This window comes from Phocoena phocoena, chromosome 6 (assembly GCF_963924675.1).
Source record: "Phocoena phocoena chromosome 6, mPhoPho1.1, whole genome shotgun sequence".
Lineage (NCBI taxonomy): Eukaryota > Metazoa > Chordata > Mammalia > Artiodactyla > Phocoenidae > Phocoena > Phocoena phocoena.
The window spans coordinates 72,918,894-72,942,710 of record NC_089224.1 but is presented as its reverse complement, the minus strand read 5'-3'; the positions used below and the strand labels follow the sequence as shown (position 1 = coordinate 72,942,710).

Below are 23,817 nucleotides of genomic sequence, written 5' to 3'. Positions count from 1 at the left end.
CCACATCCCATAAGTCTAAATGGTTACAGGCAATAATCAAGCCAACAAACCATTATTAATATGTTCTATCCTCTTACCATGACAAACATCTCTTTATAACTAAAATGTCAAAAAAGATATGTACAACTATGGTTTTTAATATGACTAAAAGGGAACAAAGTAGCAAAGATGATTAAATTTAACTATAACTGCACTGTCTGGGTATTCTGTTGGATCAATGAGATGTGGATACGTAATAAAGTATTTTATAATTAATCCATCATTTCCTATTTCATAATTTTTGTCCTTTATAGTAAAATCATGAATTATATTATTTTAATTAAGATTTTCATACAATTTGTGTTGTTTTAATAGAAATACTGTTAGATGACTTTTTTATAACAAGTATACTGAATATATATTGTATATATATTCGTACGTATGCAGTTCACCCATTTGAAGAATCCAACTTTGATTGAGTCATTTTAGTTCTGAGATGATTTTCATTAATTCCAATTAGAAGAAACTTTGCCCTACTGAGATCATATCAACCTGAATTGTTAAAAAAACTTCTTTAAAGCAATACTTGGATTTGAAAATGAACCATAAATATAGTATATTATGTTCCAAACATGGTAATGGGATCTCTGAGATAAATTATCTTTATCACAAAAAATATTAGAAAGAAAATATTTTAATTCCATCACACAAATGTCTGTCACATACGCTGCACCTTTTCCTGTCTATTCAAACAATATCTCAATCTAATATTTTTTTTTTTTTTTGCTGTACGCGGGCCTCTCACTGCTGTGGCCTCTCCCGTTGCGGAGCAACAGGCTCCGGACGCTCAGGCTCAGCGGCCACGGCTCACGGGTTCAGCGGCCACGGCTCACGGGCTCAGCCGCTCCGCGGCATGTGGGGATCCTCCAGGACCGGGGCACGAACCCCCGTCCCCTGCATCGGCAGGCGGACTCTCAACCTCTGCGCCACCAGGGAAGCCCTCAATCTAATATTAATGTAAAGCCCTGGCATCATGTTTCACACATATTATCTGGACATCTGTGCAAATTTAAGAGCAGTAGGAATGGTTTGATGTAAAATGTTCCTTGGCTGCCATGTACAAGTGTTGTGAGTTTGGAGGACCTCCTGAACTACAAATTGGAATATGAGGAGGGGGAAGAATATAGACATTTAGTACAGCTAGGGATGGTGCTTCATTGTGCGAGGATCCATTGTATTCATGTGTTTGAAAGAAAGGAATTGACAAGTTAATTAGCCTTTTCTCACATCGCGTGTTTCTGCTGCTCAAACCTTCCCTGCGCTCTGAAGCAGCCCCCATCGCTGCCATGGCTGGTATTAGCAGTGGGGAAACCCTCAAATGTTTGGGGCTTTCAGACACGGATGCCACTTGTTTCGAGGTCATAGGGCAAGGGATGTCGGGGAGCAGTTCCCTGGGGCCTAAACAGCGTTAGTCACAAGAGCTGATGTTTAGGATTACTCCAAGTGACATGGGCACTCATGTGTCCTTAATAAATTGTGTGTGTGTGTGTCTGTGATATTTGTGGACTTCAAAAGCACAGGGTCCAGGGTGGGGACCCCTCTGCCCAGGGGTTTAGGATGGCACTACCTGCAGCCTCAACTTGCATAAGCACTCGGCAGGCCCTTTCCAGATCCACCCCCATCAATTTACTAATCCTCATATTGGCCAGCGCTGCCAGGAGGTACTTTCTTTCTCACTCTGTTCCTTTTAAAGACTGCTGACTGCGTTTTTCACTTGTTTTGTCTTATTAGGAACTGGAGAAAGTGGCAAAAGCACCTTTATCAAGCAAATGAGAATCATCCATGGGTCTGGTTACAGCGACGAAGACAGAAAGGGGTTCACGAAGCTAGTTTATCAAAACATATTCACCGCCATGCAAGCCATGATCAGAGCCATGGATACCCTGAGGATACAGTACGTGTGTGAACAGAATAAGGTAACATGCTTAAGAGTGTTGGACCCGTTTGTGAATGCATGCTATCCTCCTCTGGTTAGCATATGTATCTGAACTAAAAGATTTACTGTGTGCTTCCATCAGAGGCCTAAAGAAGCTCTTGAACTCAGATTCTGGGGTAGAGATACTCCAGAGGAGTGTGATGAATTTAGGAACAGCACTGCAGTCTTATTTCTGCAGAAGCTCTAGCATAGTGGTAGCGTGGTGCTGTCCAGTACGCAGCGGTTCAGAAATGTGAGTAGTCATTCTGGTGACTTTTTTCAGATGCTGAGAAAAGGAAGACATACATATACATCTCCTCTTTCAGCTAAGATACCTGGTTAATTTCTTCATTGGAGCAGTGGAGATCTTGGGTTTACAATGGCCAACTTTTTAAGAATTCCCAGTCTTAGGAAGATGCCCTGCAGACTACTCAAAGAAGTCAGTGGGCTTTGTTTGTTTGTTTTGGGAGCTAGCCCTTCTTAGGAGCTAAGTGATGATTTATGAAGGGTAATGCTTGTGTCTCAGCTAGCAGAGGACTCTCATAAAGTAATGGTATGAAGTTGCCATTTGCTTTCCTGTCACCGTGGGTTATTTAAAATACATATCTGTTTAAGACTCTAGGAAAATAATGAGGCAGGAGGGTGGGAGGAGGAGACAAATAATATTTTCTATGGTGTATCGGAATGTAGATCCATAGGAAAATACTATGTATAAGTTCATTAAGGATCTAACTGATAGAGTTTCTTTAAAATAATTGATACCAAGTTACAACATGACATGATGATAAAGAGAAAAATTCTGTCTGATTCTCTTGTGCATCAACTGAAAAGAATTTAGCTGTTCAAAGGCCAGAATAGTGGTTTAAGTATGGGCCTCAGGGACAACTTTATCATGAACTTGTGGCATCTGTGTTCATGTACATTATACAAAGAGTTTCAGAGCAATCGATCTAATTTTTTTTTATTACTCAGTGACTGGATTACATAGGAAAACTCAACGTGCGCCAAATTTTAGACGTACCTTTACAGTGTGACTGCAACCTTGTGTCTTTACCACCATTCCCTTGCAGTCTTGAGGAAATGAAGGAATATAGCTTGCCCACAGCTTCAACCTTCAACAGTGTTAACGCTGAAAACTGTGTGTGTGCGTGTGTGACAGGTGGTGGGGGGAGGGTGTTAGTGGTGGGAATTAGTCTTTAGTATATCTGATGCCAAGTAATATGAGAGGTGCATTCTGAGCCACTGGGTGATTCTACAAGTGACTCTGATTCCTTTACACATTGGTTTTGAGTATATACATTATATCTTTTTGAATGCATGCAGTTAAAAAAAAGAAATCACCCTTTACAAAGTATTTTAAAAATTAGGTCATCTGTGGAAATTTAGGATTATTTCAGAGAAGAGGTATGTCAGGAACGTCCTTGCGGTAATTTTAGTTAATCTACTTTCCTCCTTTGTAAAAGGCATTTGTTTCCCCAGTCATAGTGGGGTGACTAACTGGGATTTAGGGATAGATTTGTAAACAGGCCCATTGGGAAGAAAAGGCTCAAGTATAAGTCAGTTCTGCTTATCTTGGCAACATGTGTTTGTAAAAACCTGATCAGATTTAGTAATCAAGGTCCCTGGGTTTTTGTTTGGTTTTCCCTCAAGGTCTTCTAGAGGAACTCTGAGTTTATATTTCAAACAAAAGGGTTTTATGGGGTTTGACATTGCACCACTTATCTTGATCTGAATTCTTTCTCACAAGGCCATGTCCCCTTGCCCACTAATCTGCCTTAGTTTCCCCCAGCTGCCGTAACAAAGCACTTCAAACTGGTGGCTTAAAACAGAGACTTCTTCCTTCACTTCTGAAGCCTGGACGTCTGAAATCAAGGGGCTTGGTTCCACCTGGAGGCTCTGAGGGAGGCTCTGTTCCATGCTGCCCTCCTAGTTTCTGATGGTTGCTGGCAATCCTTGGTGTCCTTTGGCTTGTAGATGTTTCCATCCAGTCCCTGACTCTGTCTTCCCACAGAGCTCTCCCCTCTGTATCTCTGTGCTCACATGGTGTTCTCCTCTCTGTGTCCAAACCTCCCTCTTCCCATGAGGACAGCAGTCATTGGGTTAGAGCCCATCCTAATCCAGTATGACCTCATCATAGCTTGATTAAATCTACAAAGACCCTATTTCCCAATAAAGTTACTTTCTGAGATTTGGAGTTTTCATGAATTTCAAAGCAACACTATTCAACCCAGTACAGTCTGCCCTCTGCCCCAATCCCCCAAAGAATGTCCAGCCTATAAGCAAAATACATTCACCCCATTCTAATATCCCCCAAAGATTTAACCCTAAAAACAGCATCAACTCCAAGCCTCAAACCTGATCTAAATATCAACTCAAACGGTCCCCAATCTCACCATTTACATACTCTAAATCAGGTATGGGTGACTCTGGATATGGTCCATCCAAGAGCAGAATTCCTCTCCTTTCACACACCTGTGAAACTGGGAAATGAGTCAGTAGTACCTCTGTCTCCTCCTCATTTGCTGTCTCTGGCTCCATTCTCAATTCCTTCTTTCTACTTCAAGTACCTGCATTCATGCTTCATAAGCTTCCTCTTATCCCTCAAACATATGCCAGGGATGAACCACATAGTGACACGGCTTAAGGAGAGGCAAAAGGTTGAGTAGGAAGATCACTGGATTGGTTCCCCCAAATCTGGGCTCTGCTCATCGCTCACCTGTGGGTCTCAGGCAGGAGTCAGCAAACTTTTTCTGTAAAGGGCCAGAGAGGAAATATTTTCGGCTTTGAGGGCTATACAGTCTCTGTGGCAATTATTCAGCTCTGCTGTTGTACAAAACCAGGCATAGGTAATGCGTAAATGAATGAGTGATGCTTGCTTATAAACTCTGTTTGCAAAAGGTGATTATTCTTAACTCACGGGCCAAACAAACAAAGGCCAAGAGCGGATTTAGTGCATGGTCTGGAGTTTGCTGACTCAGTCCTAGCGGAAGCCATGTAACCTCTCCGGTCTCGCATTTCCTTGTCTGTTAAATGCAGACAGCACGTGCTCTGTCTACTTCATAAGCCAACGTGAGCAAAAGGAAGTGCTTTACAAGTTAAATGGCACTGGAAAATAGAAGGTTATTACGGGGGCAATTTCAAAAGCCAGAAGTGAACTCATTGTTTCTTCTGTTGATTGTTTAGGTCAGTCATTTTGATCGATTTCTTCTTTATTATTTTCTGAATAATTTTCTCTGTGGGCTAGTCCTGATTCCAAATGTGAAACTATAACAAAGTACCCTTCTTAGGTCATAAAATGATAAAATGATTAGTGCTCTAGGAGTTTAAGTAATTACTTAAGAAGCATGATCTATGTCTTCTTTTTTAAAAAAATTTATTTATTTATTTTTGGCTGCATTGCATCTTCATTGCTGTGCACCGCCTTTCTCTGGTTGCAGAGTGGGGGCTACTCTTCATTGCGGTGCGTGGGCTTCTCATTGCGGTGGCTTCTCTTGTTGTGGAGCATGGGCTCTAGGCGTGCGGGCTTAAGTAGTTGTGGCACATGGGCTCAGTAGTTGTGGCTCGTGGGCTCTAGAGTGCAGGCTCAGTAGTTGTGGTGCATGGGCTTAGTTTCTACACAGCATGTGGGATCTTCCTGGACCAGGGCTCAAACCCGTGTTCCCTGCGTTGGCAGGTGGATTCTTAACCACTGCACCACCAGGGAAGCCCATGTCTTCTTTACAAAGTATTGCTTCATTCAAAACAATTGACTAGTTAAGTCGGGGATGAACAAACCTAATTAGCTTTTCTTTTCAGTCCTTCCCTCACTTCTTATTCCATTATTTGATTTTTTTCAGAGCTAGACGCTTTCTTAAAAGTCTGTAGAAGGGAATTAAGAGTGATTTTAGGGGGGTTTATTTTAAATGTTAACAAGGTTATTGGTCAGCCAGGTTGTTGAAAATCTTTGCCTATTTCTTGACAGGCTATTTTTGAAAGGAAATTTATCAGAAATTTAGTAGCATTCGGTTTTTAACCTTTTTTTTTTTTAAAGAGATGAGGTGGATTTATAACTTTCTTTTTTTTAGATGTTGGGGGTAGGAGTTTATTAATTAATTAATTTATTTTTGCTGTGTTGGATCTTCATTTCTGTGCGTAGGGCTTTCTCTAGTTGCGGCAAGCGGGGGCCACTCTTCATTGCGGTGCGCGGGCCTCTCACTATGGCGGCCTCTCTTGTTGCGGAGCACAGGCTCCAGACGCGCAGGCTCAGTAGTTGTGGCTCACGGGCCCAGGTGCTCCGCGGCATGTGGGATCCTCCCAGACCAGGGCTCGAACCCGTGTCCCCTGCATTAGCAGGCAGATTCTCAACCACTGCGCCACCAGGGAAGCCCCAGGTTTTTCACCATGTTTTAACCAACATGTTTTTTCAATTAAGATTTAGCCTTGAAGATTATTTTCTCATACATTGCCTACTTTTCTTAAAAGAAATTATTCATATGTATTCACTCTGTTGATAAGCCTTAATTTTTATGTCTCTCAAGAATGTCATGAGCACATATTAGAATTTATGACTTCTTGGATAAATACTACAGAGGCGTTTGCTCAGTGTCAGGACTACTAAATTTGAATTAAGCTTATATCTTGTGTTTCCTGGTGATGATTTCACGGAAATCTTCATATATTTTACCGTTTGTAGTGTCTCCAACTTGAGAAATTCTCACTCTAGGTCTGTAGTGTGGTAAAGGAAATCTTATCCCCTTAAAGGTTCTGCAGAATTGGCTTGGATGATTTACATACAGAATTTCCCAAGGGCAAAGGACAGCCCTGCCTAACTTTTCAAAATGTTTGGTCTGTATTCAGTGATCTCTAGAAAAAAAGTACAAGGTCTACAGGTTCTTTTGGTAGCTGACCCCAGCTTCTTACTTGCCCTCCTTCTTATAGGAGCTCTTCCCCACACTGGGGTCACATCATATTTGCATGTAATGTACACACATTTAATTGCAAGGGCTCATCCTGAAAACAAAAACAACACCTTAAAAAAGGAGAGTTAATAATTGAACAGTAAGAGGAGTATTTTGCCTGCCATTCCCCTCAAGTACTTAACTTGGAATTCGGTGTTTCTAGAAGTGTGAGGTCTGAAATGTCCTTCAAAAAGCATCTTTCTCTTCTGCGAGAAGCTTTTCCTGAATTCCAAGTCACATTTGAGGCAGTGGGCTTGGGCCCTGTAGCCACCTACAGCTCTTGAACGGCTGAATTTGGGAGGTTTAATTGACTCACAAGGTCTCCGCTGATTTTGTTTCAAGTTTTTCAGGTCCTTCATTTAGGTACACGGATGTCTTTGTCATCAGTTCCCTGTAGTGTCTTGAGTTTCAGCCCCTTGGAGCGGGATCCCCCCTCTCCTGACTGCTGGATATATCAGGAACATGCAAAACAATGGTCCTCAGTCCCGGCTGTACATTGGGAGCTCTTGGGAGGCTTTTCTGCTGCCGCCCAGGGTACCAGCCCTGGAGAGTCGGGCCTAAGTATTCTTGGCGCGCAGCCCGAGCTTTTGGATTGACTTTTAGAAGCTTCCCCGGTGATTCTGATTAGACAGCCAAGTTTGAGAGCCACTGATATGTGTATCTTAAGATTATCTGGAGGCGTTCAGTTGGGATTCTACTTTCTGATGAGCCTTTCCATAGAGGAGAGGGAGACTTCTGATAATCTCTTCCATGGGATGACCTAATCAATCTTTATCCAAAGGTAAATTGAGGGGCCAGCACTGAGGATGTTTGTTTAGTTCAGCAGTACCGGGAGCGGGGAGGCCTTAGTGAGATGAGGTGATGGTAGCGGTGACAGCATCTCCAGGTGACATTTTTGAATTCAGGGCAGATTCTGTGTTTTTTCCTTTGAGTCTCGCAGGAGCCTAGCACAGCATCATGGTGAGAGCTTCCAGGGATGGGGTGGGGGTCAGGGGGGGAAGAAGGAGCTGCATTTCCTTCGCTGGAGTTCACATTACTGGGCCTTCTCAGTCTCCTTTTCCCGCTGTTGCGACACTGAAGTTATCGTTTCTTTTTGATCAGTAAAGAATCAGGGACGCAGGTTATATTGATAACATGCCCAAGGTATAGATATTGTTTGTAATAAAAATACCTTACAATTTCATTTTGTAAATAGAGACATTATATTAGGAAATTAAGTAGTTACATATTTTCACTCATCATTAATAGATATTTTTATTTATTGAGATGGTAATTCACTAGGTATAAAAAACATCAAATATCCAACTTCACATTTAAGCAATAAAGTCAGGTATTTGCAGGTTAGGATGCAGGAGAAGACTTTTTTTTTTTTTTTTTTTTTGCGGTACGCGGGCCTCTCACTGTGTGGCCTTTCCTGTTGCGGAGCACGGGCTCCGGACGCGCAGGCTCAGCGGCCATGGCTCACGGGCCCAGCCGCTCCTGCGGCATGTGGGATCTTCCTGGACCAGGGCACGAACCCACGTCCCCTGCATCGGCAGGCGGACTCTCAACCACTGCGCCACCAGGGAAGCCCCAGGAGAAGACATTTTCTAACACCAAAAAGAGCTTTGATCATGTCTCATATCTGTGTATATTTAACTCTTCCAGCTTAACTTTTCATTTTCAGAAAGTAAGAGGCTGAAGTTCTAGAAGGATCTGTTAAGGATGCATGTGAGGAAATCAGGCACAGTTAAGTGAAAATGGTCAATTTACGTGGCTCTTTACAGAAGCGCTTCTCAGGGTTTGACATATGTTAAGACCCCCTTATTTTCTAATTTTAAAAACATCTGTTTAAATATACTTTTCACTCCTACTTCCTCCAATTTGAAAAGTCATATTCTGCGTGAGCCTCTGGGAACAGGGAGGCCAATGCTCAGACTTTGGCTTTAGCCCAGGGTCACTGGTTCTCTGGCACATGTTAAACTCCAGCTCTTTGTTCCCATGTCCTATTGGATATTAAAAATCGTGTGGTACATTTTTCTCCTTACTAAGAACTTGGAGTCCTAGCCAGTGTCATAACAACAACAAATTCTCCGTCAAAATCCTAGGCTGGAGTTTTTCCATTTATGCCAATAGTTCTCTGATTAATCAATGTTGACTTCAGTGTGAAAGTTGCTCAATCACAGCTTGAAATGTAGGAGTTTGGAAAATGGGAAAGAATAGGATAAAAATAAGAAAGAACTGGTTTTCTCCTTAATCACCGTCACAAGTAAATCTGCCCACCCACTACGCATTGGGAGATGAGGAAGGTATGGGGCCAGTGATGAATTGATTTGACCGTTGAAATGTTAATTTCTTCCCTTACCTCAAGACTAAGTACGAACGTACCACATGCAAAGAAATGCTTTGCAAAAGGGAAAATCTCACAAAGTTATAACCCAGGAGCTAGTGTGACCATCAGGCCGTTCGAACACCTATCCATCCATCTAACATGTGAAGTATTTTCCTTGAGTCTTAAATTGCATGCAACTTTGTTGCTATCTTAAAATACAAAGGGGAACATGTGAAATACCCTCACAGTTCAAAACTCTTTAACAAAAGCTAGAATCATGGTCGGTGATGCTAGCAAAATTCTTTTTTAAAAAAGTCTTACTGAAATACAGTTGATTTGCAACGTTGTGTTTAATTTCTGCTGTACAGCAAAGTGACTTAATTATATATATATATTAGGTGGGCCCAAAAGTTCATTCGGTTAGTGAATACGTTGTTCAATAAAGTTCTTCGTGAAAATGAAAAATGTCTACTTAAAACCGAACGAACTTTTTGGCCCCCCCCCGATATATATATACTTTTTCATATTCTTTTCCATTATGGTTTATCACAGGATACTGAACACAGTTCCCTGTGCTATGCAGTAGGACCTTGTTGTTTATCCATGAAAATTCTTGTTAGATCCAAAGTCCTTCACAATTTGCTTTCTCTTCATGGCAGGGCCGCACTCTCATTTCTGACGGTAGAGAGGTAACAGGTGTGTTAATGCTGCTCTCTTCTCAGCCCTGCCTTTTCTTATCACCCAGTTTCTTCACTGATGAATGAATGGCATAAACATGTGCCAAGAGGTAAATTAATCCCCAGGTTTGTTTTGGAGTCCCGCCAAGAGAATCATCGGTTCACCTGGTTTCATTGAATTGCGAGGTAGATTTTCTTATTAACTGGTTAATAAACTCTGCAGTGTTATCCTAGGCAAAGCATTCTAGAAAACATCCCCTATTAAGAACTTCTTTTTTATTCAGGTGGGAGCTCAAATGGGACACAGTAACTAATCCAACAGAAACAAATAGTTAAAAGGTTTGTGTATGTGTGTCTGCGTGCACGTGTGGGTGTGTAGGTGCGAGTGAGTGGGCGTATTCACCAGTCAACCCACCCTCAGAGTTAAAACCATATACATTGGAAACCAGAACAGTTTGCTTTTAAAATTTTCATTGACCCTTCTTTTTGGAAGCTCAGATGTTTCCAGGGAGCTTTGAGACATTGCATCTTGTGTACTTCACCGTGATTTCTTTTTCTTTTTAATTTTTATTTTATATTTGGAGGATTTATGATGTTGTGTTGGTTTCAGGTATACAGTAAAGTTATTCAGTCATGCATATACATATATCTGTTCTTTTTCATATATCTATATGAAATAGATACATATACCTATTTTCTTTTCCCATATAGGTTATTATAGAGTATTGAGTAGAGTTCCCTGTGCTATACAGTAGGTCCTTGTTGATTATTTACTTTATATATAGTAGTGTGTCTGTGTTCATCCCAACCTCCTAATTTATCCCTCCCCCACACCTTTCATCTTTGGTTACCGTAAGTTTGTTTTCTAAGTCTATGAGTCTGTTTCTGTTTTGTAAAAAAGTTCATTTGTACCCTTTTTTAGATTCCACATATAAGCAATATCATGTTATTTGTCTTTCTCTGTCTGACTGACTTTACTCAGTATGACAATCTCTAGGTCCATCCATGTTGCTGCAAATGGCATTATTTTGTTCTTTTTTAGGGCTAAGTAATATTCCATTGTATATATGTACCACATCTTTATCCATTCCTCTGTTGATGGGCATTTAGGTTGCTTCCGTGTCCTGGTTGTTATACTGCAGTGAACATTGGTGAACATTGGGGTGCATATATCTTTTCAAATTATGGCTTTCTCAGGGTATATGCCTAGGAGTGGGATTGCTGGGTCATATGGTAGTTCTGTTTTTAGTTTTTTAAGGAACCTCCATACTGCTCTCCACAGTGGCTGCACCAATTTACATTCCCACCAACAGCATAGGAGTGTTCCCTTTTCTCCACACCCTCTCCAGCATTTATTGTTTGTAGACTTTCTTTTTTTTTTTTTTTTTTGTGGTACGCGGGCCTCTCACTGTTGTGGCCTCTCCCGTTGCGGAGCACAGGCTCCGGACGCACAGGCTCAGCGGCCATGGCTCACGGGCCCAGCCGCTCCGCGGCACGTGGGATCTTCCCGGACTGGGGCACGAACCCGTGTCCCCTGCATCGGCAGGCGGACTCTCAACCACTACGCCACCAGGGAAGCCGTTGTAGACTTTTTGATGATGGCCATTCTGACCCGTGTGAGGTGATACCTCATTGTAGTTTTGATTTTCATTTCTCTAATAATTAATGATGTTGAGCATCTTTTCATGTGTTTGTTGGCCGTCTGTATGTCTTCTTTGGAGAAATGTCTATTAAGGTCTTCTGTCCAGTTTTGATTGTTTTTGTTTGTTTTTTGCTGTTGAGCTGCATGAGCTGTTTGTATATTTTGGAGATAAATCCCTTGTTGGTCACATAGTTTGCAAATATTTTCTTCCATTCTGTGCGTTAGCTTTTCGGTTTGTTTATGGTGTCCTTTGCTGTGCAAAAGCTCTTAATTTTAATTAGGTCCCATTTGTTTATTTTTGTTTTTATTTCCATTACTCTAGGAGGTGGATCCAAAATATACTGCTGCGATTTATGTCAAAGAGTGTTCTGCTTATGTTTTCCTCTAAGAGTTTTATAGTGTCTGGCCTTACATTTAGGTCTTTAATCCATTTTGAGTTTATTTTTGTGTTGGTGTTGGAGAGTGTTCTAATATCATTTTTTTTTTACGTGTAGCTGTCCAGTTTTCCCAGCACCACTTATTGAAGAGACTGTCTTTTCTCCATTGCATGTTCTTGCCTCCTTTGTTGTAGATTAATTGACCATAGGTGTGTGGGTTTATTTCTGGCCTTCTATTCACCTTGATTTCTGACACTTAAAACTCTGTCAGGTTTAATTAAATATGGTCTAAAGTAACATAAAATAGCTTTCATAACATAAAAACATTGTTACTGTTGCTTTGTATCTTCCCTAAATTAAATTTTAAATATTTTGGGATGTTTTTAATCTGTAATTAGAAGTAAAGATATGGGCACATTGAAGTTGGCCATTTATGAAATCTGGTTAGAAAATTGTTTGCTTTTGTGTGTGAGTATATAAAGAATAGAAAGTTTACTAATTTTTCTAGATTCTCTTTTTTTTAAAGTCACAACTAATCTAGTATTTTAATCATTTAAATAGTTAAGGTGGAGCTAGTTGCAAAAAGGTTGAGGATGCTAGGAATAACTTTGTATTAGGTGCCTCAAAATTCTCTCCCTTTCATTTACACTGAGAGCTCCAGTGGTTGAATGATGGCATTTGTGGGAGGCCATCATGATCGACCAGTGGCCACCAATTCTCCCCAAGACCACAAACTCTTCCCCCTCCTGTTGTATCTTTGCTTTGTGTTGACATGGAATGTCTTTCCTGCTGAACTGTGTGGGGGCTTCACTTTGGGGTTTAATCATCATTTATCATTATTATCATGCATGTATATCATCATGATTTGCATCAGTCCATATGTAGAGCCCTAACAATGTTAGTAATTACGAGAAAGTCTTTCTTTCCAAGTTCAAGTTAGTTCTTGGTGTAGTAGAACGAGACAATGGCTGACCTAAAATTGAAATCCTGTCCTGCCTGTCATTTATATCTTCAACAGCCTTGGGCCGATCACCAGCGCTCTCAGTCTTTGTGTTTCCTTCCTTAAGTGAGGGCTTTGTTGGCTCCCTGTGATATTACAAAATTTAAACATGTGAGTAACCGACCTTCAGAAGCAAAAAATTATATTTTTCTGTGTCCTAAACAGGTTTCTTTTTTCAGCAAAATTTTATATTTTGTCACTTTGTCTTATCAACTTCTTCATTAATAAGACACTACACCCAGTACAGTGTTACATATAGTATGTCAACATAGGCTATTTTACTTCATATAATCCAGGAGTTCTTTTCAGACACAGTAGAAAGTACCAGAATAAGAAACAGAAAGACACATATATCAGACTCACAGTGAGTAATCCATGTTCCAGAATATATACGGTTTGCAGATATGTCCTTGCCCCCTTCCTGAGGATAATACCAATTTTTAGGTTTCAAAAGAATGAATCAAATGAATGAATGAATGAATGAGTGGTCCTCCTTCCTGCATCTCCTGCATCTACTCTCACATTTCACCCCGAGAACAAGCATCTGTGGACAAGAACATCCCTCACAGAAATTTTGGGTCAGAAGGACAGAAAAATGAGGCAGAATTCATGCAGTGTCTTTCAAGTTGCTTGATTTCCTTAAAATTTTTTTAACTGACAAGGTTAAAGGATTGGAGAAGAATCTTCCTTAAATTGTCAACTGAAAAAAAAAAAAAAAAAAGCACAACATGAGAGCTGTGAGTTAAATTGTATTTGGGGGCAAATTGAGGACTATAGCCCAGAAGACAGCATTTCAGATAGCTCTGAGAAGCTGCTCCAAACAGGCAGGGGGGAAGGTCAGTATATATGTGATTTTGGTGAAGGGGGGTATACATGCAATCAAGCACACTTTTTTTTTTTGCGGTACGCGGGCCTCTCACTGTTGTGGCCTCTCCCATTGCGGAGCACAGGCTCCGGATGCACAGGCTCAGCGGCCATGGCTCACGGGCCCAGCCGCTCCGTGGCATATGGGATCTTCCCCGACCAGGGCACGAACCCATGTCCCCTGCATCGGCAGGCGGACTCTCAACCACTGCGCCACCAGGGAAGCCCCAAGCACACATTGTTTACAGAAGGATGCTGCTAGTCCCAAGGAGCAGACGTCATCATGAAGGATTATAGTGCTTTTCTAGATATGAGGAGATGCAAGAATTGGGCTCATAAAATCTGCTGAAAATATTTAACTATCTGAAGACCCGTTCTGCCAGTTTCTCCCAGAGCACAGAGTGCCTCATTCCTTATCCCTGCCCTGAACTCCTTTCAGGGGTGTTGAAAGTCAGCAGCTGTAGCAGCTCACGATTTAATCCTTGTAGAGGTAGATGGCAAGTGCCAATTTGTAGTTGGTAAAATGATGCGATTTCTGGTGATTTCTTCACTCCCTCCCTCCAAGAGCAATGTCCAGGCTGGCCCAGGCAGTTGGTGGCTCTGGCTGTGCACATCTGAGTCTAATGCAGGCACTGGGCTTTGTTTCAAGGGAAACCATGCTCTCCACTTTCTTATCTACCAGGGACAAGTCATCACCGTTGTAGTTAGAGTGGTTCAGTTTTATTTTTTTCTATTTGGCCAGTGACGACCCTTCTCACTGTCAGTAAAGGTGATAAACCACGCCTCCCTCCACTGCAAAGTCAAGTCCTCCGTCGATTTGGGTGTGAAAATCTGCTTATGATGGTTCTGCATCCCTGCTTCCAGAAGGGTGGTATTTCTGCCACTAGTGGTTAACGTGAATGGCTGATAATGCCTAACGGTCATTGCCACCTAGGAAACTTAGAGATGAAAACTCAACCCATAGCAGTAGTAGGCACTTGATGTGTATTTGTTTTATGGATAAAGTGAATGGTACAAGCCAAAAGTGTTCTCTAGATGAAAAGCTGGGCCCAAGAGGAATTAAAATGGACAACCAGTCTGCAATCCTAGGGCTTTAAGAATCTAATGTGGCCTGGCTTTCCCTTGGAGTAGGGTCCCCTGAGTGAAGGTCTCCCGATGGCCCCCGTGTCCTCACAGTGACTCTCCGCAACCCTCCCAGGGCGCGTGCCATGCGCCTTTCTGAGTGCTTCTCTCTCCTGCGGTGGAGGCCGTTACAGGGCTGTCTCTCCCAGCTCACTCTGAGCTCCTCAAAGGCTCTCAGACAAAAGTGGTACCAAAAAAAAAAAAAAAGAAAGATCTGCATTTTGAATTCCAGGTGGACAGTATCAGAAATCTCAAGTTGTTACATCATAGTTTTGGCATTAAAAACAAAACATACCCATCCAATAATATAGACCAGACAGGATTTTTCTCTTCTTTATTTTTTTTTAACAAGTATGCTGGCTTTGGCATCAGTGTCTTGGCCGCTCTTCTGTTCACTCCTTCAGCTCCAGACACAGTCACCTCCTCTCTCTTGGCCCCCATCGTCGTGATGCTCCTTTAAGTCCAGGACTTTGCACATGCTCTTCTCTGCCCTCCCTTCCTCTCTTTGTCTAGCCAAGTCTTTCTTGGCCTCCACTAGAATGGAAGCTCCATAACGGCCAAGGACATGTCTGCTTTCACACCCAGGCAGACATGCACGCAGGCTAGTTTGCCAAAAGCCTATTCGCTGAAGAACCAATTTCTGGGGCAAAGGAATCCGAGTTTTGGTGATCTTAGGGCCACATTCTGGCCTCTCCTGACCTTGTCTCTGACAAACCCTCCAGCCTCATCTGCTCTCCCGGGTGGAGTTTTGGGTTTTCTAGCACATCCCATGCTCCTCTGTTTGCTTATGCTCTTCATCTGTTGACACATCCTGACACCCATTTCCTCTGCACACATAAATAGCTAACTTGGTTTATTCATCTTGAATAAGGTATCCAATACCGTAGCAAACTTTCTTTAACGCCCTCCTCCTTCCATGCTCCCTGAGGTGAGGCACTCTTTCCAGTGTACCCATAACACCTTGCATTAAAATTATTTATGCTCCTCTTCCACTTTAGTCTAGGAGTTCTTTGAGACTGGGAATCATGTCCTGGGATCTCTGCATCCCTTTGGGCTTAATAATTGTTAGTAAAGTGACAGTATAGCCTTGTGTGAAGATATCATGAATCCATAGCTTCCTGTGAGCTTTGTTCAGTGGGTGAAATCCACAATCTCAGTGGATGACTGAGCTGTTCTTACATAATATATTTTCGTACTCCTTACCTTTGGGATTGTGATAATGGGCAAAAAGAACAGAGAGTCTACATGATCGTGTTTTTCTTTTTTTGAGAAATATTGGGCAATGGGAAATAATGCTTCTGAGTTGCAGGATGATCGAGAAGCCTTGCAGAGTCATGGGGCTCAAAATTCATTGTAAGAAGCTTGGGATTGGGCATGTTCAGTCCTTGGGATGTGTTTGGTGAACTGCAAACATACTCCACCTGTGAGAGCTGGGTCAGTGGTAATGACTCTTTTCAAGCTGCATCACCAGACAGCTGTTTTGGAATCCCACAGGGCTAAAAAAAAAAAAAAAAAAAAGGTGCTGTAGGAAGAACGGCTTGTTAATGAGCTAGAAGAGAAGCTCAGTAAATAACTCTCTTCAACAACCAAGTTCTAAAGTAGTTGAGAAATAAGACACAGAAATAGCCATATGATGACCAAGGTATCATGTTTGTTATTGCTAAAGCTAAGGATATAGAAGATGGCTCATAGCTAAGGCGGGTCACCTTTCTAATACTGAATCCAGAATGTGATAGACCGACCCACAAGGTCATCATTAGCTCTGGGAGATCCCAGGCCTCATCCACAGGGGCAGGCCTCTAACAGCATAGAAGAGAGGAAGGGGCAGAGGCCGGGAGTGTTACTCTGCTGATCTCCCTCCACGTGGAGAGTGGCAGGTGTCTCACCGGTGTCATAGAATGTGTCACAGGCCCTCTCTTCTGTGCTTAGTTAGCTCCCTAAGGGCGGGGACTATATATACTTGTGGACACTAAAGTGAGTGTGAATCTGTGCTAGGTTTTATTGAAGATATACCCTTTTTTTAAAAAAAATTTTATCTAAATGTATTTATTTTTTTTATTGGAGTCTAATTGCTTTACAATGGTGTGTTAGTTTCTGCTTTATAACAAAGTGAATGAGTTATACATATACATATGTTCCCATATATCTTCCCTCTTGCGTCTCCCTCCCTCCCACCCTCCCTATCCCACCCCTCCAGGCGGTCACAAAGCACCGAGCTGATCTCCCTGTGCTAGGCGGCTGCTTCCCACTAGCTATCTACCTTACGTTGGGTAGTGTATATATGTCCATGCCTGTGTCTCGCTTTGTCACAGCTTACCCTTCCCCCTCCCCATATCCTCAAGTCCATTCTCTAGTAGGTCTGTGTCTTTATTCCTGTCTTACCCCTAGGTTCTTCATGACTTTTTTTTTTCTTAAATTCCATATATATGTGTTAGCATACGGTGTTTGTCTTTTTCTTTCTGATTTACTTCATTCTGTATGAAAGACTCTAGGTCTATCTGCCTCATTACAAATAGCTCAATTTCGTTTCTTTTTATGGCTGAGTAATATTCCATTGTATAAATGTGCCACATCTTCTTTATCCATTCATCCGATGATGGACACTTAGGTTGTTTCCATCTCCGGGCTGTTGTAAATAGAGCTGCAATGAACATTTGGGTACATGACTCTTTTTGAATTATGGTTTTCTCAGGGTATATGCCCAGTAGTGGTATTGCTGGGTCATATGGTAGTTCTATTTGTAGTTTTTTAAGGAACCTCCATACTATTCTCCACAATGGCTGTATCAATTTACATTCCCACCAACAGTGCAAGAGGGTTCCCTTTTCTCCACACCCTCTCCAGCATTTATTGTTTCTAGATTTTTTGATGATGGCCATTCTGACTGGTGTGAGATGATATCTCATTATAGTTTTGATTTGCATTTCTCTAATGATTAATGAAGTTGAGCATTCTTTCATGTGTTTGTTGGCAGTCTATATATCTTCTTTGGAGAAATGTCTATTTGGGTGTTCTGCCCATTTTTGGATTGGGTTGTTTGTTTTTTTGTTATTGAGCTGCATGAGCTGCTTATAAATTTTGAAGATTAATCCTTTGTCAGTTGCTTCATTTGCAAATATTTTCTCCCATTCTGGGGGTTGTCTTTTTTTTTTTTTTTTTTTTTTTAAATTTTTTTATTTTTTATTTTTTATTTTTGTGGTAAGCAGGCCTCTCACTGCTGTGGCCTCTCCCGTTGCGGAGCACAGGGTCCGGACGCGCAGGCTCAGCGGCCATGGCTCACGGGCCCAGGTGCTCCGCGGCATGTGGGATCTTCGCGGACCTGGGCACGAACCCGCGTCCCCTGCATCGGCAGGCGGACTCTCAACCACTGCGCCACCAGGGAAGCCCCTGGGGGTTGTCTTTTGGTCTTGTTTATGGTTTCCTTTGCTGTGCAAAAGCTTTGAAGTTTCATTAGGTCCCATTTGTTTATTTTTGTTTTTATTTCCATTTCTCTAGGAGGTGGGTCAAAAAGGATCTTGCTGTGATTTATGTCATAGAGTGTTCTGCCTATGTTTTCCTCTAAGAGTTTGATAGTTTCTGGCCTTACATTTAGGTCTTTAATCCATTTTGAGCTTATTTTTGTGTATGGTGTTAGGGAGTGATCTAATCTCATACTTTTACATGTACCTGTCAAGTTTTCCCAGCACCACTTATTGAAGAGGCTGTCCTTTCTCCACTGTACATTCCTGCCTCCTTTATCAAAGATAAGGTGACCATATGTGCGTGGGTTTTTCTCTGGGCTTTCTATCCTGTTCCATTGATCTATCTTTCTGTTTTTGTGCCAGTATCATACTGTCTTGATTACTGTAACTTTGTAGTATAGTCTGAAGTCAGGGAGCCTGATTCCTCCAGCTCTGTTTTTTGTTTTCAAGATTGCTTTGGCTATTCGGTGTCTTTTGTGTTTCCATACAAATTGTGAAATTTTTTGTTCTAGTCTGTGAAAAATACCAGTTGTAGTTTGATAGGGACTGCATTGAATCTGTATATTGCTTTGGGTAGGAGAGCCATTTTCACAGTGTTGATTCTTCCAATCCAAGAACATGGTATATCTCTCCATCTGTTTCATCTTTAATTTCTTTCATCAGTGTCTTATAATTTTCTGCATACAGGTCTTTTGTCTCCTTATGTAGGTTTATTCCTACATATTTTATTCTTTTTGTTGCAATGGTAAATGGGAGTGTTTTCTTGATTTCGCTTTCAGATTTTTCATCATTAGTGTATAGGAATGCCAGAGATTTCTGTGCATTAATTTTGTATCCTGCAACTTTACCAAATTCATTGATTAGCTCTAGTAGTTTTCTAGTAGCATTTTTAGGATTCTCTGTGTATAGTATCATGTCATCTGCAAACAGTGACAGCTTTACTTCTTCTTTTCCGATTTGGATTCCTTTTATTTCCTTTCCTTCTCTGATTGCTGTGGCTAAAACTTCCAAAACTATGTTGAATAAGAGTGATGAGAGTGGGCAACCTTGTCTTGTTCCTGATCTTAGTGGAAATGCTTTCAATTTTTCACCATTGAGGACGATGTTGGGTGTGGGTTTGTCATATATGGCCTTTATTTTGTTGAGGAAAGTTCCCTCTATGCATACTTTCTCCAGGGTTTTTATCATAAATGGGTGTTGAAAGATATACCCTTTTATATTAAGCAATTCTTCAGTGTAGGTGCTGTCAGTTGCCCCCACTTCAGATATTTGGAAACTGAGGTTTATGGAGGTTAAGTGATGTCCCCAAGATCATGCAGGTGTTGTGTGTCAGAGCTGGAAGCTGAACCCAGGCACCTTCCCAGGCTGTTAACCTCTATGCTTCGAGCTTCTCTATGGTCATATAAGGCCATGTGCAGTGGGAGGTCCTAGGTCATCACTTACAGTTAATTATGAAAGCAGTAAAGGATGTGAAAGGAGGGTTCTCCGTCTCAAAATCTCTCTTCCTGACCACTCTCATTAATTCCTTGTTCCCTGACTGGAATCCAACCAGCTTACACAACTGTCAGTCTTATCTCTATCCGTATTTATACAAAGGGGTCATGCAATTAAAAAACCCCAGAAATATCAGGATGTTAGTACATCTGTTGGATGAAGTTTAAGGATTGGAGAGCTTTCTGTTAAGTGGATTTGAAACGGTTGCTTGGAGAATATATTTTTAAATTTTATTTCCCTAGATGAGAGAACTGAACAAGCCAGAGATGATTTCAAATTTATTTTGCAAATTGAAACAATCAAAACATAACAGTGGCCTTCGAACCAGTGCCAGAGAGTCAGGAAAGATCAAATAAAATCTGAAGAATATATTCTGATAGTGGCGTAAACAGGGCTCATTCTGGCTTTGATATTCTCCCTGGATTATATCTCAAGTGCAGTTATGTGTTTTAACTCGCTTTACCCCAGTCTATTCAGACTTCCAGATCTGCTCATGAGCTCGGTTTAATTCAGTTGGAAAAATCACAGGAGGAGGAAGAGGAGGGCTGTGAACATGGGCTCTCTCATCTCCCCCAAAAGGCACACACACTTGCTGCACCTGCAAGTTCTCTGCCTCAGTGAAGAGCGGTCCCTGATTCCCAGCACCTTCAGTGAGCTGGCTTATGGGACCCATACAGAGAACGTCCATCTTCTGTTTTCTGTGCAACTTTCTGGACACTTTGACTGCCACTCTTGGGGTCTAAGAGTAAGGTCTGTTCTAGGGAGCAAAGAAGCAAAGAAACTGTGCCTTTGTGGCTAATTAGCTGGATAACTTGGACAAGTTACTGGCCTCTTTCAACCTGCTTTCTTGTTTGTAAAATGAGGGAACTGGACTGGTGGATCTTTACATTTTTGAATGATAGAGGCATGGAGGATCCATCTTAGAACTGGAGAATAGCAAAGTGAGGACATTCTGGGATTTCAAAAGGTTATGGTCAGCTTGGGAAGATTCTTTTAGGCTCTATTCTCTCCTGCCTTAAAAAATAAACTTTTGTTTTGAGATAAGAAAATGTCTAGTGCCCTGTGATCTTGGAGCTTGAGATTCAACTCCACTAATATGGAGACAGTTTGGCCCTTTGCTGACTTTGGCTGGTTCTGAGACCATCTCCGCTATCCCCCAAGGGCTGGACTGCTTCATCACTTATCATGTAATCTTTGAATCCTAGAGCATCTCCAGACAAGATGTCTCCTCTGTTCTCTCCCTCTTCTCTCCGTAGAGACTTCAACTTAACTTCTATCTGCTCTGAGAGCTACCTCCTAATTATATCCTAGGAGCCTGATATAGAAAAGGCCAAAGGAAACATTCCATCTCTGTCTGCCTGGCTGTCCCAGGGGCATCTTGGGTCGTGGAGGCTCACTCCTTGGTGAGATGCCCAGAGGCCATCAACTGGGAACCGAACCTAAATGTGCAACAGGACCCATGTGAGAACAGTGTGCTTTGGCATAAGGACTGAGGGATATCCTTACTGTGTTCTGGCTCATCTGTTTAAATGTGATTAAACATTCCTGGTTAATATTGAAATAAAGTGCTCATTTCATCTAAAGCTCTGATGAAGCAAAAGCCCTAAAATGTCAACCCAATGAGAATACATTCAAAGGGAGATTGATCCTGAATCCTACTTGAGAAGTATGATTATAGAGTCAGAGAATTTCAGAGCTTGAAAGAATGGTCAAGTATCCTCTAGGTCAACCCAGATCTTTTCTATTTCTTGATAGTTCAGAGAACTGAAGTCTAAAGGGTTTAAGTGATGTGCCCAAGGCAGGTTAGAAGGACTGGAAAGAATCTCAGTAGGGTTCTGTTTTATGTCAGTCTAGCAGGGATCTAAACATGAGGCTTCAAGTGAGGTTCTGAGGTTTGAAACATCTCCTTGTCAGAAGTGAAGATCATAAATTGAGGAGGTGTCTGAAAAGCATTCTCTCTCCTTATTTTTCAGTTCATGCTTTATATAGATTGGGGCATTATTTTATTTTGTGCTTTTCAAATAACTTTTCCTCTGAAATTTTTAAAAGATTTCACAACTAGAAAAATGTTGAAAGAATAGCACAATGAACACTCATATACTCACTGCCAGTTGTTAATATTTTGTGATACTTTCCCTCTTTCTTTCCCTCCCTCCCTCCCTCCCTCTCCCTCTCCCTCTCCCTCTCTCCCTACTTTTTCCCCACATGTATACACACACACACACACACACACACACACACACACACACACACACTTACTTTAAGTAAAAGTCAGCTGCAGGCATCGAGATGTCACCCTTAAATACTTCAACCAGAGTCTCCTCAGAACCAGGGCATTCTCCTGTATAACCACAACCGCCATAGCACACCCAGGGAAGTTCACTTTGTAGCTTTAATATTATATATAAAATGCATATTCAGATGTCTCCATGTGCCCCCAACCAGTCCTTTATAGCCTCTCTTTCTTAATCCAGGAAGGAATCAAGCATTACATTTAGCCATCATCCTTATTCTCCTTTAAATTACAGCATCCCCCTACCTTTTTTTTTTTTTTCCCCCACCTTTTAATTTTTGTCTTGAGTGACACTGACAGTTTAAAGGGTCTAGGCCAGTTGTCTTATAGAATGTCCCACAATCAGGATTTGTATTTTTGTTTTCTTATTAGATTTAAACATTTTGGCTGTAAAATGGTGCAGCCACCTTGGAAGAGAGTCAGGCAGCTCCTCAAAAGGTTAAAACAGGGTTCCATATCACCCAACAATTCCTCTCTTAGGTATATACCCCAGAGAATTGAAAACATATGTTCACACAAAGACCTGTAAATACATGTTCATAGCAGCATTATTCATAATAGAGAAAAAAGGGAGAGATAGCACGAATGTTCAACACAAATGAATGGATAAATAAAATGTGGCATATCCATATAGCAATATTATTTGGCAATAAAAAGGAATGAAGTACTGGGCTTCCCTGGTGGCGCAGTGGTTGAGAGTCTGCCTGCCGATGCAGGGGACGCGGGTTCGTGCCCCAGTCCAGGAGGATCCCACGTGCCGCGGAGCGGCTGGGCCCGTGGGCCATGGCCGCTGAGCCTGCGCGTCCGGAGCCTGTGCTCCGCAACGGGAGAGGCCACAGCAGTGAGAGGACCGCGTACCGCAAAAAAAAAAAAAAAAAAAGGAATGAAGTACTGATGTGTGCTACAATAAGCATGAAAACGTTATGCTATGTGAAAGAAGCCAGTCACAAAAAGCCACATTTTATAGAATTCCATTCATTTGAAATTTCCAGAATAGGCAAATCCAGAGAGAGAGAAAGAGATTTGTGGTTGTCCAGGGGTGGGGGAATTGGGGGAAATGGAGAGTGACTGCTAATGGGTGTGTGGTTTCTTTGGGGGGTGGTTAAAATATTCTAAAAATTGTAGTGATGGATGCACAGTTCTGTGGATATACTGAAAACTTACTATTGAATTGTGCACTTTAAGTCGTAAATGATACGTGTATGCTATGTGAATTGTATCTCAATAAAACTGTTATTAGAAAATAAAGAATACTATGTGATGATGTGTCCTCCCCATTGGGCACTTTAACAGCCACCTAATGACAGTTTGTCCCACTGTTGTTGATGCTGTTTTGATCACTTGGATAACATGGCTCCTGTCAGATCTCGCCATTGTGAAGGTATCCCTTGCCTTGAGATTAATAAGTAATCTGAAGGGTGACACTTGCCACTGTGTGGACATCCTGTTCTCCACCCATTAGCATCCTCTGGTGATCCTTGCCAGTAAGATCCTTTCCATAGATGAATGCAAAATGATGATTTTTAATGGCCATGTTTCTTACACTTATTAAATAGTGATTTTCTGTAGAGAAAGTATTCCTTCTTCCTCTTTTTAAAAATTTATTAAGCCTCAAAAAATTAGACAATTATCGTATGACCCAGCAATTACGCTTCAGGGTATATACCCAAAAGAATTGGAAACAG

At 41.6% G+C, this 23,817-nt stretch overlaps 1 protein-coding gene across 1 annotated transcript in view; it reads left to right on the top strand.

Annotated features, from left to right (window-relative positions):
- GNA14 (G protein subunit alpha 14) overlaps nucleotides 1–23,817 on the top strand; it is a 193,576-nt gene that overhangs the window by 96,980 nt on the left and 72,779 nt on the right. Inside the window, exon 2 of the mRNA XM_065879042.1 lies at nucleotides 1,771–1,955. Coding sequence (XP_065735114.1) covers nucleotides 1,771–1,955 — 185 coding nt within the window. The remainder of the gene's footprint in view (nucleotides 1–1,770; nucleotides 1,956–23,817) is intronic.